The following is a 14,755-nucleotide window of genomic DNA, read 5'->3' on the forward strand; positions in this document are numbered from 1 at the left end:
AAACAAAATAATTGCTTTTATCATTTGACTGCCACATCAAATAAGGGGCACTTTGGAGAGACCTGGGCCATCTTAAATCATCTATTAGAGTGCCCAAAGCGCAATTACTGCCTCTAAACATTCCATATTTTCAATGAGTGGGCTGTTCGTTTAAATTCATTATTTATTATCAACATGGTGCATTTTAATTGGCTTAGAGCTAAACTGTTTGTAATTACTGTGGTTGAGTTCCAGGCAATTTAGTTCCAAATCAATCACTTGACAGGGTCCAAAAAAATATGGATGAGTAAGTGGGAAAAGGCCAATAAATTTACCTTTGTTAGGACAATCTAACAGCAGCTTTATTAATCCAATGCCACCAGTAAAAAACAAAGTTAGATAAAAGAACAATGTCAATGTGTAACCATTACTCACCTATTTGACAAATTTGTGTAAAAAATGTGAACTCACTATCATGCTGATGGTGTGTGTCTGCCAGGTCTGATACACACTTACACTCCTCATCGAAATTTTAAGACCAGGAATTTATTGAAAACGACTGTTCATCAGCCCATCAAAAGTTTAAGACCACAGCCTTTAAACGCCAAAATCTGTGCAAAAATGTGCTGGTGAAATTTTTCTGGGTCTACCATTTGACTTTTTTGTTCCATAACCCTCAGGATCTTTTAAGAAATTCAAAATGACTGTCTTTCAGCATCCAACCTCAGCAGCGATGTCGTCTAGCGAGAGGCCTTGCTTATGCAGCTCAAGAATCTGACCATGTTTAAAAAGAGAGAGCTTTTCTGCCTTTGCCATCAGAAGGTCATGACAGTGTGAATACCTGACAGAAAATGACACATTTTTGCACAGATTTTGGCTTTTAAAGGCTGTGGTCTTAAACTTTTGATAGGCAGATGAAAAGCCTATTTCAGTTTAATTGTTGTTTTCAATAAATTGTTTACTTCTTTTTTTTTTTTTTTTTTGTCTCACTCCCATTTCTTCTTTTTGCATTCTGAAACTCTACTTAGAACCTTCTTAAGATCCAATAGTGCAAAATGTAAATTCATGCAATTTTGTTTTCTGGTCTTAACATTTGGATCAGGAGTGTATATCTTAAATCTATAGTTTGTACACTTACGTTCTTCAGGTCTCATCTCAGTAACTTTCTGTAGCCATGACTTCCAGGTCTCACAATCACAGGGCTCATGGGCCTCGCCTTGACACTCCCTGGAGTACATATAAAGAGGTATATAAAATTAAATGAACCATGCAAGATAAACAGTCAGCCTGTTCACTCTATGCAAAGTTAAGATGTATCATTAACACACCAATCACCCAGGACCATAAGGGATGCTACGATAACCATTAATCAGCATCAACAGATAAAACTTGACCTTCATTCAGGTTCTCCCTGATGTCAAGGTGAATGTAAAATCTAGACCTGAGTGAAGTGCAACACATGGACCTGCACAACAGTGGCGATTTGCTGTGTGTCTATATTACAGGATGGGAAATGGTATTATTTTCCCTGCTTCGATGCACATCAGCTCTTTGGAAAAACGCTACCTTCCAAATATCAGCTCCATGGTTCAACACATACTGGCTGTTAGACCAGGGCTGTACCCCCTTTCCTCCTGTGCTCATGGTCATAGGTGCAGTAACAGATCAGATCACAGCTGCGCTTTGAATAGCCACTGAATGACAACAGTAAATTGCTAGGAGGACAACTTTCCTCCATTTAAGAGATGTAAAAATTAGGTGAGATCTGTGTGGACTGTCCAGCCAAAGTCTAGGAGATCCTGCCAGCCTGTGGATTAAACACTGATGTTGATGAGTTTGGGCGCAGCTGGCTTTTTGGTAGCCTTTTACTAAAAACCACTGAGAAGTTTTGGATGATTTCGTTATGTGGTATTAACACTACGAATGAATCATGTTTTCAAACCATATTTCAAGCTGTTACAGCACCTGCGGAGTGTCCAGACAATGTGTTTACTGTTGTCACTAAACACTTTAGCTGTGGCTCATCAGATGAGGAAATCGTTTTCCTCATAGTCTGAGATTTGTGCTGCTGGCAACACCAGATGGGCTGTTACAAACCTTTTACAAAAGAGCGTGTTCCATCTAGTTACTCTATCGTTAGACGTGATCAATGGAGTGGTGCTTTTTGGAGAGATGGTTCCCAACAGAGCAATGAAACAATGCTGGAGTAGCTATTAAATTTCAGCTGGCTCCTTGAAAAAGCCTCGCCTTTCTTAGTTACTGTGTTTGTCTGGACGCTGAATCCCCATCAATAATGATAATTTATAACCTGTTATTTTTCATAGATGCATTATTCAAGGACACTTTTTGATGTGGTGATGAATACTGACCAGCAGAAGAGGTGACCCTTGCCACAATCTACAGCAGGGGCTCTAAGGAGGGGAAAACTTAGAGGGTCTGAGGTTGAGCTTCCAGGACCCTGGGTGTTCAGTCGCACAGCCCTTTCACATCCCGCCTCAGGACACCACCGGATTGCTGGATTGTTCTCCACAAAAGCCTGCCGACAGAAGAGGCAAAAGAGATTCAAATCAATCGTCTACCGCTGAATCATAGCTATTTCACTGAAGGAGGCTGTATTACAGTTATTTTCATGAGGGCATTATTAAAATTCTATAAAGTGAAAATTGCTGTATTTTAGAAGTCTGTATTTGTTTTTCTTTTCGGGCTAACATATTTTTTGGCTGTCAATTAGCTGAACACCAGTGGTTGAAATTCTTAGTTTGTTGCAGCGACAATGAAAGCAAATACACTAAGGCGTTGTTTAGATCTCAAAAAGTGAGATTACTGTTCATTAGGCTTAAACTTTGAGACGTAAAGCAAAGTTTACTTTTTTACTGCTCAGTATTTTTAAAACACTATAAAGATTCCAAACAGGCTGATCAACCTCTGCTGGCTTCTGCGTTAGACCAATAATCGCCTACGCTGCCTCCGTTTCCGTTCTTTAGTCATATTATCTGTCAGTCACTATGTATTTTCCTATTATATGAGTATTTAAAGTTGACACAAAAAGAAAATAAAGACAGCCCATCACCTAAACAGTGTAAATGGATGGAAAATAGCTTCCAGCTAAATCTGGAATATTTACACAAAGTAATGGAGCTTTTTTTTTTGTACTAAGTGCTCATTAACAGGCATTGCCCTCATCAAATAAACAAAAAAATAACAATGTTTTTGTGCTTCTGATGCCACACATTTATTTGTTGCCTCCCGTAGACATTTAAATCAAGGAGAAACAAATGGGTTTGCACAAAAAAATGATTATGATGAATCAAATTATGTTAAATGTTAGTCTTTGTTTGATGGGTAATAGAAAAAAAATGAGACCAATTCATTTTCAGTTTATTGTTTCTAGCTATGAAAGTTAACTTTGAAGACAAAAATGCTGTTTTTCTCCAAAGAACAGATGGACTATTAATAACATGACTACCTAACAGAGTTGTTGTTATTATTGTTTCTAAATGTTGGAAATATAAATAAAAATGAAAGTAAGAAAAAAAAATGCTGTTTTTCTCATGAATGTCAGCTGGCATCTGTATTCAGTTTGTCTTTGTCACACTTTGATGTTGGAACTACAGGAATGATGTGTTGTTCTATGACTCTCAACATTAACTGAGTAAAATATTAAATTGTGTTCAGAGAAATCTGTTCAGAGTTGATAGTGTTTGACTTGTCTACCTTGATGTCAAACTGGAGATAGCGCCTGTCCATCTCCCTCGAGACCACACTCTCTATGACCTCCACGGGCACGAGCTGGTAGCAGTCGAACGCTGGGCAGAAGATGTTGTGGGCTTCACCCTCTTGGATCTTCAAATTCAGAAACCTGTGGAAGCATGAACACATCGGGTGCAAAAATGATCACTGAATACACAGGGGAATTAAAGGGATCATATTTTGCTTAACCCACTTTTATTAGTCTTGGTACATTTACTTCCCTGCCCTCATCATCACCACTCACTTATCCTCAACCGCCTCCATGTGTCTCCCCCTACTCCCCCCTTCTCCCCCTCTCCCCCAGTCCCTATCTCTATCGCTCTCTCTTTTTCCCCTTCTCTACTCTCTCTCTTTAACCCCAACTGGTCAAGGCAGACGGCCATCCTCCAGGAGTCTGGGTCTGCTCGAGGTTTCTGCCTGTTAAAGGGAAGTTTTTCCTCGCCACTGTCACCAGTCACAAGTGTTTGCTCCTGGAGGATTCTGTTGGGTTTCTGTAGAATTGACTTAGAGTCTGGTTTTGACCAACTCTATATATAAAATGTCAAGAGATAACTTTCTTGTGATCTGGCGCTATATAAATAAAATTTGATTGATTGAGTGATTTAATTGGTTTTCCCCTGTAAGTCGCTTTGGAAAAAAGCGTCTGCCAAATGCGTAAACATAAACATAAACATAAACATTTATTTGTGTATTTGGACCCTAATAGTTCATCAAGTTTGAATTTGAACCCTCCAGGTGCTGCACAGCTATCTTTATATTCATTTTGGCAAAAATCGAGTGGATTTCTACAACCTGTTTTAATTCCTTCTTAATTTGTTACGTCTATAACTATTTACGTCACAATATTTACACATATAAGGACAAGACTTCTGACAAACATTTCTCTGAGTATGACATAATTGTTTAGCAGCAGCGGCGGTTGTAGTGCATACTGAAAAAATGTCCAAACTTTGAGTTGATTACCTAAAATGTTCAGTTGTTGGTTGTATTTAATGAACACAAGTGGCTGAACGGGACAGAGCAGCACAGTCAGCAACCTGGAGGGGGTGGGGCATGAAGTGGCTCATTTGCATTTAAAGGGCCAGCGCTCAAAACCACCTTTCTGGTGTCATTACTCAGAAATGCGGTTGAAGATGGACCTGTGGAGTTCCAGGGTTTCTGCAGGTATCAGCAAATCTAATTTAATGCTTTTTAATGCCACTTTAAACAAATTTAAAGCCCCTGTCCAACTGCAGATACAGTTTTATACAGGTTTACCGTCGACAGGCTTTAATCAGGTTCTGAATAGTTCCTCCTCCAGTCACTTCTGCTGAAACTTGCATTTTCCCATTTTTCCGACATTTGCTAATATTCCCTCCGCTCTTTCGCCACAGCATGAGCACTCTCACAGCACGCTGCTGCATTCCAAGCATCCAGTGTTGATGACAACATGCATCGGCCATAAACAATAGCCAATTAAAGGATTCCGCCTGTCAGTCATCACACTATATTTCCAATCAAAATAATTAAATATTTATATCATCAAAATAAGTCATGAATAACAGTGCTTTTTTTCCATCAAGTGTATTTAATTTTTTAATGCCTCTGGACATGGAATTTAATGCTTTTTAATGCCATTTAAGGCCTTAACTTTCACAAAATCTATTGAAGGACTTTTAACGCTTTTTAATGACCTGCAGAAACCCTGAGTTTAATTAATGAAGAATTCAGACCCAACCATAGCATTTACAGTTTATGTAGACCACAGGGAAATGTTTTAAAAAGCATAATTCCATTTTTTTAAAAAAAAAAGGTAAAATATCACTCATTTAAGTAACAATGCAGATGCAAGTGGATAAAGTTGCATCTCATTTCATCTAATCTCTTTCAGAATCTCACCAAGTTGTGGGATAAGTAAAAAAACTACAACATACCCTTCCCAGCATGCTCTGCAGAACTCATGGCCGCAGGACATATCAACAGGTTCCTCAAAGACGGAGATGGAAGACATGCAGATACCACACTGTGAGAGAAGAAACATGTTTGGTAATAATCTGATCAAACCATCTTTGCAAAACTGTTTAAATATAGTAGTTTTAATAACTCAATACGGTAGTGAGAGTACTGACAAATTAACTTTACCGTTGTGTTACCACGCTGTGATGTTCACACTGATTACTGTTCTGTAGTCAGATGTATTCACTCGCCTACAGAAGTTTGATGAACACGAATTCCAACACACGGGCCTCGTTACACTGAAAGACTTACTCTCACAATAAAAATAAAGCAGGCAGTGTGCTTCAACAATGTAAGTATTGATTTAAGAAAGAGCGCATTGTGATATAATCAACTGTAACCTTTAAACAGGCCCTTGAGTAGACTCGGTCGATTGGCACAGTGCAGCTCAAGGCATGCCGTTTCGGAGCCACAGTAAAAGACACTGTCAGATAAACACAGGCTATAATTTCTCAGAGAAATGACTGATGAAGCAAGGCTGTCAGATTATGCCATTATCTATCAACAACACGGTGCACTTATCGAATAATCTGCGCCGAACATTCACTTAAGGATAAACATCACTCAGACAAAAAAACATTACGCCTTCTGAACCTTGAATTTTCAGAGACTGACAAAAACTGATGTTCCCCACAGGCGGCGACATTTCAAAAGCTTATCATCAATTTCCGGCCAAGTGTCAAAAGTACTGGAAAACAATGCTATTTAGAACTTTTGCAGAACAGTTATTATTCTGCAAGTCATTATCACAGCGCCTACGGGGAAGTTTCATATCATTTCTATAATCAACTAAAGTACAAACACTGTTGAGATCTTATATGTCATGATAGTGTCTAACGGTGCACAAGTTGGACTCACACAGCACAAAGTTAGATTGATAAATTGTTATTAACAGTCAAATTTACATGTTCCTGATTTGACTGTGTTGTACCATAGACTTCCTGTGAATATAATAATAGACCAGAAATGTAACAAAGTAAAAATGTATTTCCTTAACTCCACTTCCCATATCCCTGACCTTCTCTAGGACACCCTGACGTCAACCATGTTCACTATTAGTCTTTCATAAAAACAACAAATCATGTAACAATTACAAAATAAGTTAAAGCCCTAGTACCCACTCAGATGTTATAACTCTGAGGGACATTTCATGTTACGTGACGTAATTTCCCTCTTGAGAAATTATTCTGAAGAAAATTGGGACCATGGGAAATGTCAAGTATGTTTGAGAATAATGTAGAACATTCGCACAGAATCAAAAATGCCAATGAAACAGAGTGAGCACCAGGCCCAGCAAGCTTCAATAATGACCCTGAAAACCCAGATTCTTTTAGTGGTGTATTTAAATATTAAAAAGAAACTGGCTTTTCAGACAGCTGTGAATGAAAATAATACGCAGGATGTTAGAATAAAACACATGTACGGTTTGAAGACTTGTATTGCTAAACTTTTGATTTGTATTTATTATTACTTGTAGCAAATGTTCTCTTTACCTTGGATGATGATGTGATTCACTGACTGACCAGATTAATTGAACAGCTTTTTATGTGCTTTACATTTTTACATTTTAACATTCTCTAATTTTCAGACCATACCTACGCTCTAATTACCAACCACTGGGTTGTGCTTGTGTCTGCACCTGCTTGTGTTTTGTTATTGGAGAGACCACGGGCATGAATACTAATGACTGCTGGCAATAACTGCAATTGCAAAATTATGCAGAAATACAGGTGTGGAGGAAAAATTTAAAGAGTTCACTAGAAGGAATGTTATGAAATATGTATAAATGTGAGCAACTCCATTTAATAAACTTTAGCGAATAGTTTTAACAGGTTTTCTTCAACGCTAGCTTCATCTGTTGGTTTTGTAGCAATACCTTGAACCAGGAAACTCACTTTATCTGACAGCTTTGGACTGATGCAATCAGAAAGATGACAGAACAAGTGGTGCCAGTGGTCCCTCGCTCGTATTTGTAGCTTATTTTGCCATCGATCCAGCTGATGTCATCATATCTATGCATGTGGTGGTGTCAGTATATCAATTGCCTCTATATATGTGCCAAGTTTGAAGTAAATTGAAACAAAATTGATGTTTTTACAGACATTTGAAATTTTGCCCATTATAAGTAAGTGGGAGAAGAAAAAACATTTAAAAAGTTCATAAAAAATTGAAACTTTGACCTACATTTCCCAAAATGTAATGACATCTATTTAGGGGCACTGGCCATGTATAAAACAACTTTGGTATGAATTCAACCGATAGTTTTGTTGCTAGAATGTTAACAAACAAACAAAGAAACCGAACCAAAAACAATACCCCTTACCTCCCCTTCAGGCTGGCATAATAAATTCAAATGATGTGCCCTCAAAGATACTTTTTTAAACTGGCTTGAAACATGTCTGCAACCTTTTAAACTTTTTAATCAACACTTTCAAGGGAATAAGAGGAATCACTTTGAGGCAACTGTATAACAATTCTTCAAGTTCAAGCTTCCAATTAGTCATATAACCCCAACAGACAAAGTAGGGCATTTTTTTGGTCATATTCCTGTGTGTCTCACTGATGTGACATAGTTTGCCTGTGTCACAGTGATATTCTGGGTTCCCTTTTAACCACTTACTGAACTGATATGGTATGCGTCAAAGTGGAGCAGAAGACATTTCTCACCAGAGAAGACTCATCATCAGCAGGGATGAGGCTGAATTGGTCTGGAGAGGTGATGGAGGAGCGGGTGGTCCGTGGAGTCCGGGGGGAGGGCAACGTGTCCCAGGCGTTGTAGCCACTTGGAGGTGGGTTGGGCATCTGTACCCCTGAGCGTTGACAGCATTCTTCTGCATTTTTCATCCAGGCTTCTAAAAGCTTCTCTCTATCCCAGTCTGGAGCACAAAAAGTAAAGACAAACTGTATTTACAGAGAATATAATATTACCACAGAACACAAAATAGGGAAGCACACCAAGTCTCTTCAGCCCTGCTGCCCCCAGTACCATTTGTGTTGCCATGGCAATACTATGCAATGCTTTAAGCAATTTACACATCCTATACGTCTATGTAATCAGAAGCACATCAGCAAAACGCTCAACAAAATCAACTGTCGGACGACAATAAGCACTTAAATGATCAAATATCTAAAACAAGCTAACAATCCCAGACCAGCGTGTGTAGTGGATAAGTTCATTAAACCAGTGGTTCTGAAACGTTTTACAGTGGAGTACGCCCTGGAATATAGTTTTTAACCAAATATCCCCAACTCTCACTTCAGCATTTTTGATTAATAAAATGAGGCAATATTTGTTCCTGTGCTAAAGGTGTCTGTTTTTATTTTCAAAACTTTGTTACCAAACAATATATATTTAACTTTAATATATTAAAAATGACAAATCTTCATAAGAAAATTTTGTGCGCAAAATATAAACTGAAAATTCCCCTTTCATTAATAAAAAAATAAATAAATTCAATGGTCATTAATAAATAAACAAACTTTTCATCAACAACAACAAAAAAATATTTAATTACTCAAATGAACTCATCTTGAATAATATAAAATACAAATATTCTTAAAATGTTACCAAAGCTTGAACAAGATGACTGACAATAATGATATAAAAAAAAATGGTCAGGGGTGTCAATTTTATTATATGAATGTATTTATTGTGTTTTATATTCCAGCATCACTTCTCATTATTTATTTTGTATTCAGTACATGACAACTTATTTAATGTATTTTTTTCCAAAAAAATGTAAGTACCCCCTGGGCTTCATCCAACTACTCTTGGGGGTATGTGTACCCCCATTTGAGAAAGACTGCATTAAACAACAGATCAATGCGACAAACTTTGCACCGCTAAGCTAACACTAAGCAGACCCAACAGTCAAAGTATTAATTCTCCACTGGTAAAACTCATTGAACGAGCCAAAGAAGAGCATTATGAGGCGATGATTATGAATTTTGTCTTACGAACATAACTAAGTTTTATTTGAATGAAGCTTCTGCTACGGTATTGTTTTGTGTTACATTGAAAGGATTCTGACTGGAAACAAATGGCCCAGGGCTTAACAGGTTAAAGTAAATGAAAGAAGCTTATCTCTGTAGAAGAAGTATACAGTGAACTAGAGTATAAAGTAGAGAAGGCTTTTCATTGTGTTTATAAATAGTTTGCTATACTTGTAAGGTAACAGTAGCTTTTCATAAAATATCTTAACAAGCCTCACTTTTAATCCATGTGATGAATAAACCTATTTGCAGAATAAACCGTTATTATACCATTACATTTTTACAAGTCCATCCTGTCCTTTATTTTTAAGATGTGGTGAGTACAATGCTGAAAACAACAAAGCCCACACAAATCCCACTCTGGTGAAAACACTAAGGTTTTCAAATAACCAACAAAGACCTGCTGCCATCTGGTTTTCTGTATCAGAATAGCGGTTCAATCTCACAATGGGACATTTGCACAAGAACAGGTTTGAGAGGTTTTCAGTATAAATATTGAATGAACTGCAGCCCATATTTTCTGACAAAAATGTCTCCTCCTAAAATAAGGAACATGCCCCGGTCAACTGAGCAATTAGGCCATTATCAGCCTCAAAAAATGTTTCGCCACCAATCAAATCCCTCCGACTCTAAATGGCCTCGTTTAGATAATGAATATTGCAACAATTCTCCCCATTTCCATTCAATTAAAACTCATCAATAACTATGACCCTATCTCTCTGCTTCTGGTCATTAAAAAGGAGGCTGGAATTAAAAGTCATCACATTTAGTTTTAAATATCAAAAATTTGCAAGGGAAATACAAATTGTCAGAAGGAGACAGGCGGGCAGTTTCACACTCAAGAAACAAGCAATGTGATAAGGGCATCGGAAAAGAAAGCTATGGAAATGTAAAAGTAGGGGAGGTGTGGAAATTTCTCAAAGTTTTTTTTTTTTTTTTAACTAGAAATTAATGATGTATGAATTCATAGACTCTACTACTGAAGATTAACAAAAAAAGAGCAGACAAGTAATATTCCCATGACAGATGTGAATAAATATTAGCCCATTCTGGGGTCACTCTCTCCCTTCTAAGCTCCCAAAAGGACATCTCATATGTAGCACAGACAGCTCAGCAGTCAGCCCACTGAATTAAATAGTGAGGTATTCAAAGAAAAAAAAAAAGTAGCAACTAATCTAAACTTGTGACACACTTTTGTATTCCTGCATTAGCATAATCTTTACCGAGTTATATTAAGTGGGGTAATGACTTTCAAAAGCTTTAAATTAAATAACCAATTTTTTTTGTTGCATTTTTGAAGTTCTGCACACAAATTATTGAAGCTAGTTCGAGAGCTGCTATCTGCCAGCTGCCAATTATATTCAAACTGTGACATGCCTAGTCTATATATGAACACATTTACATTAAAAGGCTGTAGCCCTACTGAAACACATAGCTGCAGAGTGCATGTTGTTAGGTCTGACAGCTCATTTTAATGTGTTACAAGAAATAGACAGAAAGATATCTGGTTGTACATGCACTCAATATGTTTACTGTCATATTAATGTTTCACTATAATATGATACGACACTATAGTTATATTTGGATATACACAACTGATCAAAAGTCTTGGGCAGCCTTCAGCTTTGTTGTTTTTGCAAGGTTGAAATGGGGTGCGTGTCTTTCTTTGTACTGAGAAATACGCAGGAAATATGCACACAGCCTTGAAACACATACACACAATTTTTTTTTTTTTTTGCACAAACACAGATGCATTTATCAGTCATTGTAATAATATATGTACAACAGGAATTTACAGCAAATATCTGAAAGGTATTCAAAACAGAAAAGCATTTCTGAAAAGGAGAGAGAGAGAGAGAGAGAGAGAGAGAGAGAGAGAGAGAGAGAGAGAGAGAGAGAGAGAGAGAGAGAGAGAGAGAGAGAGAGAGAGAGAGAGAGAGAGAGAGAGAGAGAGAGAATATACAGCACATTCAAAATGTGTGTCTCAGCTGGATTTTTAACCACAGTTAACAGTTCTATAAAAAACTCATATCTTGATTTGATCAGGAGAAATGACCATAAACAATATTATATGGTATATTGTATAAGCAATATGATGGCAAGTATCTTGGTTGTAACACCAAAACAGTACGAGTTTGTTGTGATGGAAAATATCTAACACAAAATGCACTGCACGCTGTGTATCTTAATAGTGTGACCTTATTTATCATTGTACACTTTACAGCTTTGGATTACAATAAGTCTTTTTATAATATTAATTTATGGTGCCAATTAAGTTGTGTCATCATATTTTAGGGCTTTTCAGATAATTATTTTCTCTGCAATTGTTTAATTATTAGTTATAACATATGAAAGTGACAAAAACACATTTGCTGTTATTGTTCTGCTGTGTTGGTGTTAAAAAACTGTAGCTATAATCACAGCCAAGAGAGACTAGATAACACGGTATAACGCAACTAAGAAATTAAGGATGCAACGATAAATATCAGAAACCTGTTCTTATTCAACCTTATTTCACTAATTCAACAAACTGCAGTGGGTGATATCTAGGGAAATGGATTAGTCGACATGTTGCCACCCTCAGTTGCACTGTTTTCATGACATGATTTGCACAACGCTGTGCTTGGAGGGTCATCACCTCCAGAAAATGAACCAATCTCACAAAGCTGATCCATGTACTTTGCATGCAATTAAATCTTCATTGTTGGTTTTGTTTCCCTCCACTGTCTGCTGAGTTTGAGGAAAGTGGTGGAAGTTGCATGAGGGTGTGTGTCTATGTGCGTGCACATGTCAATTAACAAGAGACGAAAAAAAAATGAGAGCACTCCATTCAGCTGCTCTGTTCTAATTAATTGTGGATGGTTCAAAACGCATGTAGATGGTAGGAAATATTAAGTATACTCAGTGGAATTATTATGGAACACTATCAAATATATCAATTTTCTGTTCAGGCCTATGTGAAAAATACTGCAATGCTGACCTTTTCAAGACAGTGGATGAAAGAAGTGAAATGAGAAAACTACAAGTGGTAGAAAACTTCAAATCCAATTTTGACACAAAGAGGCAAAACAGTTCAAGTGGTTTCAGCCACTTTTCCAAAGGTTGACATGATAACAACATGTTCGGCTATTGACAATCTGAATCCATACAACTGCATAAACAAGATTAGTGGAAAATATATTTCGATCACCCATGAAAACAGCTTCATAGGAATTCTGTCTGTTTTGGACTATAGTCATAAAACAGATTATTCTTAAGTGTAAATTAAGTCAGTGTTTGTGAAACTGTTGTATTCATACCATTTGTCACCTTTAAAACAGAGCATGTGATTTTTGTACTCAGAATTTCTTAGATAACACAAGCCGTCTGTGCCTTAGCTTTTCTTGCGGCAAGAAAAACCACTGATGTGAACCATGAGGATTATGTGAGATCAAACCTATCTAAAGCCAACATAAATTTAAGCCTGATTTAACAATAAATGTTCTCTCTACTATAAACACATATGGTGTGCACTATATGCGTTTCATTTTACCATGTGCACGTAGCAGTGCCTCTGCGGTGAAGAGCGGGGCCTGAAGCATGTCGGCTGTCTCCACTATCAGCATATCCTTCAGCCTACGTAGATCCTGAGGCCGCAGGCCCTCATACAGCTGAAAAAGAGCAGAAGAGGAGAGGTCAGACACAAGGACAGAAGAGGGAATGATAAAAGTAAAGATGGTTGGTGCAAAATGTAATGGAACAGCAGCAAGAATAATGAGGTGTACTCAAGGGAGGGAAAGCAAAGTTAGAACAAAGAAAGAGGGCAAAAAAGACAAAATGAACAAACAACAAATCCAGTATAGATGACTGGTGACGCATGAATGAGCAGATGAGCTCACAGCCTGATGATAAGGGTCACATGCCTGACAACAAACTATTCTGTGTGAGTAATTGAAGCCATTCTAGAGGAAGGCTGTTAGAGTAAGGCAACTTTTTTGTGCCTAAAGCAGCCTCACAAAAATCTGTACTTCTATTTCTTTTGTAATTTCTCATTAATATTGCATAAAAGCGTTCTCTCCTAAAAATATAGTGAAATGTTGTCAAGATCAACAACAGTTATACTATTAAGATATTTTAGTGATTGTTTTCCCATGCATGGGGCACTTCGATCATAGTATACAATACTTGTACCTATTCATTTTGATATTTTAACAGTTGAAATATCCTCTTAGAGGCAAAACAAGTTTTCTGCAACTGCTTCACATGTGAGAATCTGTTTATGGTTTCAGAAGTGTGCACTCTGAAGTTGAAAATGAAACCAGTTGATTCCGACAAACTAAAAGCAATGACATACTATACTGTATTTTATTCTGTACCTCTCTCCGGTCGAGGGCTGCATACTCCGCCTCTATACCCTCTGCCTCAGGGGCAAGAGAGAAGACCATCTGCGACTCCAGGCACAGGGCCAACTCCTTGTGGTGCTGCTTCTCTGCACAGTCACATGGAGTCTCGCGGTTTTCGTTCTCCGCAAATAGGTCTGCTTCTCTGTGTACCAGAAACTGAACAATTGAAAACAAAAGAAACATTCTGTGAATAAAGGGGCACAGATTCTATGCACAGACATACTAAACCACACTGGCTACTCTATGAAATTGAAAAAAGAACAGTAAAACAGTCAGTCTGAGTTTCTATAAACTAATAACAAAAGGAAGTTTTCCACAAGAGGAGGTTTTGCATCATGTGCCTTCACCCTGCTTCCCCCACCTCTTAGCTGAACCACCCAGATAACTTCTAGTTGTGGGGAATGCACTTGAACATTGTCCAAAATACATGTCCAGAAATGTGGCTTTATTATATACAGAACATACACAGTATTGTTACCACAAAGACAAAAATGGGAGAACTATACTATATACTATATCCTTCTCTTAAGTGTGACTATGCCATTCAAGTTAGATTTTTGCCACATCCAAAGTTATATTGTTGAACATCTTTTAAAGGTTCTTTATTTCAGATTTACAGATACTTGTAGGCAGTAGCTCATGCTGAAAGTCTACTT

At 37.5% G+C, this 14,755-nt stretch overlaps 1 protein-coding gene across 2 annotated transcripts in view; it reads right to left on the reverse strand.

Annotated features, from left to right (window-relative positions):
• ankib1b (ankyrin repeat and IBR domain containing 1b) overlaps positions 1–14,755 on the reverse strand; it is a 42,740-nt gene that overhangs the window by 18,790 nt on the left and 9,195 nt on the right. For both annotated transcript variants that reach the window (XM_030158589.1, XM_030158590.1), the window contains exons 4-10: positions 14,073–14,255; positions 13,250–13,367; positions 8,392–8,600; positions 5,643–5,731; positions 3,694–3,838; positions 2,349–2,515; positions 1,118–1,206 (exon numbers count right to left, since the gene is read on the reverse strand). In XM_030158589.1, coding sequence (XP_030014449.1) covers positions 1,118–1,206; positions 2,349–2,515; positions 3,694–3,838; positions 5,643–5,731; positions 8,392–8,600; positions 13,250–13,367; positions 14,073–14,255 — 1,000 coding nt within the window. The remainder of the gene's footprint in view (positions 1–1,117; positions 1,207–2,348; positions 2,516–3,693; positions 3,839–5,642; positions 5,732–8,391; positions 8,601–13,249; positions 13,368–14,072; positions 14,256–14,755) is intronic.

Source organism: Sphaeramia orbicularis, chromosome 16 (genome assembly GCF_902148855.1).
Source record: "Sphaeramia orbicularis chromosome 16, fSphaOr1.1, whole genome shotgun sequence".
Lineage (NCBI taxonomy): Eukaryota > Metazoa > Chordata > Actinopteri > Kurtiformes > Apogonidae > Sphaeramia > Sphaeramia orbicularis.